At 51.3% G+C, this 1,842-nt stretch overlaps 1 protein-coding gene across 8 annotated transcripts in view; it reads left to right on the top strand.

The window, feature by feature from the left end:
* HN1 (hematological and neurological expressed 1) overlaps positions 1-1,842 on the top strand; it is a 58,612-nt gene that overhangs the window by 32,260 nt on the left and 24,510 nt on the right. For 3 of the 8 annotated variants that reach the window (XM_011942742.1, XM_011942942.1, XM_011943068.1), the window contains exon 1: positions 1,446-1,787. The exons of 1 other annotated variant lie outside the window; for it this stretch is intronic. In XM_011942742.1, coding sequence (XP_011798132.1) covers positions 1,732-1,787 — 56 coding nt within the window. In that variant the 5' untranslated portion in view covers positions 1,446-1,731. Of the gene's footprint in view, positions 1-1,445; positions 1,788-1,842 lie in introns of those variants that run through there. 4 more of the 8 variants (XM_011943005.1, XM_011942877.1, XM_011942668.1 and 1 more) reach the window with 2 other exon arrangements.

Here is a 1,842-nt window from a genome sequence, read left to right as displayed (position 1 = left end):
AGCTACTTGGGAGGCTGAGTCAGGAGAATGGCGTAAACCCAGGAGGCGGCGCTTGCAGTGAGCCGAGATTGCGCCACTGCACTCCAGCCTGGGCGACAGAGCGAGACTCAGTCTCAAAAAAATAAAAAAATAAAGGAATGGTAAGATTTTGGCCAGGTGTGGTGGCTTGCGCCTGTAATCCCCGCACTTTGGGAGGCCAAGGAGGGTGGATCACCTGAGGTCAGGAGTTTGAGACCAGCCTGGTCAATATGGTGAAATGCCATCTCGACTAAAAATACAAAAATTAGCCAGGGGTGGTGGCGCGTGCCTGTAGTTCCAGCTACTAGGAAGGCTGAGGCAGGAGAATTGCTGAGGCAGGAGAATTGCTTGAACCTGGGAGATGGAGGTTGCATTGAGCGCCATTGCACTCTAGTCTGGGTGACAAGAGCGAAACTCCAAAAAAAGAAAGAAAAAAAAGGGAACTTTCTAAAGCAAACAAGTGGTGTGCTTCACGCTGTTGTGGTAAGCACATAAATGCATGATCCATGCTTTCTAGAAGAGAACTTCTCACTGGCTTTTCATGAAAGCTCAGGGGGAGGGTGGTTAACCTAGACTGCCCAGAATACAAACTTCCAACTACCTGGAAGGTGGCTTTGCAAAGAGGAATGTGGTTCAATTATTATGGAAATATTGAGCAGACATCTGCCTTGAGGAAATATGCAAGACATGAGAAGGGCTTATCTATCAACTGCCTGCCCTCTTTTGCCCAAGGCTTTCCTATTATGATCTTGTAAACCATCATTCCTGAGTCCTCCAAGTGTGTCTGCATTTGTTGCATGGATAGATTTACCCAGACAGGTGGAAGAGTCATGACTTAAGGGTTATAAACAGCTGCAGAGGCCTGAGCTGCTCCCATAGTCTTGGTAGCAGGGAATGAGGCCATTCCTGGTGCCAGGCATTAACCAGCCTTAGAATAGGCCCCCAGATAGGAGCGACTGTAATTTTCATCCAGTACACGCACCACCCATTACAACTAAACAGTAACATTAAAATGTAAAGAATTTCCAGTCCTTTTAAAAGGGATCATCTTGGCGTGCTGTCTGTTGCTGACTCATAGTGCTGCTGCTTTGAGACTATTAGGTTTCTAAATGGGACACACAGTAGGTATTCAATAAATAAATGTCAACTTGTTGCAGTACTTTTCATCCTTTAAGGAGGATGCCCTTACTATTCCACCATCAGTAAAGCAAATGAGAGAATAGTAACAGTGACAAATCTCCGTTCTGCTTGCCGAGGTTGTAACTCCCCAAGAAAGAGCTTCACCCTCTGTCAGGTAACGTTTTAAAGTGACAGCCAGCACGACTTGTACCCAGCGCGAGGTAGATTCGCCTTCTGTCCAATCATCGCCGAGATTTTGGGGTGGGGGAGGGGAGAGCGTCCCAAGGCCTTCCCAGTCCAGGAAGGGGGCGGGCTTAGGCTGAGCCGTGGCCGCCACAGCCCATCGTAATGCCGCATGGTGCTTGGCACTCCAGAGAACCAATAGGTACGAAAGGGTTCATTTGAATCGGCCAATGCCGGCGGATTAGGGGGAGGGGTTTGAGAACTCTATAAAGGCGTCGATCGCCCGGCCAGGCGGCGGCGGCGGCTCCTGCGGCGGTGGCAGGCTGTTGGGTGTGGAGTTTTTCTGCGCACCTCGGGTCCGGCCCTTTGAGCGTTCTGCTCCCGCGCCAGCCTACCTCGCTCCTCGGCGCCATGACCACGACGACCACCTTCAAGGGAGTCGACCCTAACAGCAGGAATAGCTCCCGGTGAGGCAACCGGGTCGTGCCCGAGCCGCACGGGGCTGAGGGGCCGGGAGGGCCG

The sequence above is a fragment of the Colobus angolensis genome, unplaced genomic scaffold (genome assembly GCF_000951035.1).
Source record: "Colobus angolensis palliatus isolate OR3802 unplaced genomic scaffold, Cang.pa_1.0 Scaffold1, whole genome shotgun sequence".
In the NCBI taxonomy this organism is placed as follows: domain Eukaryota; kingdom Metazoa; phylum Chordata; class Mammalia; order Primates; family Cercopithecidae; genus Colobus; species Colobus angolensis.
Note: the sequence above shows the minus strand (reverse complement) of the source record. Positions and strands in the feature narration are given on the sequence as shown.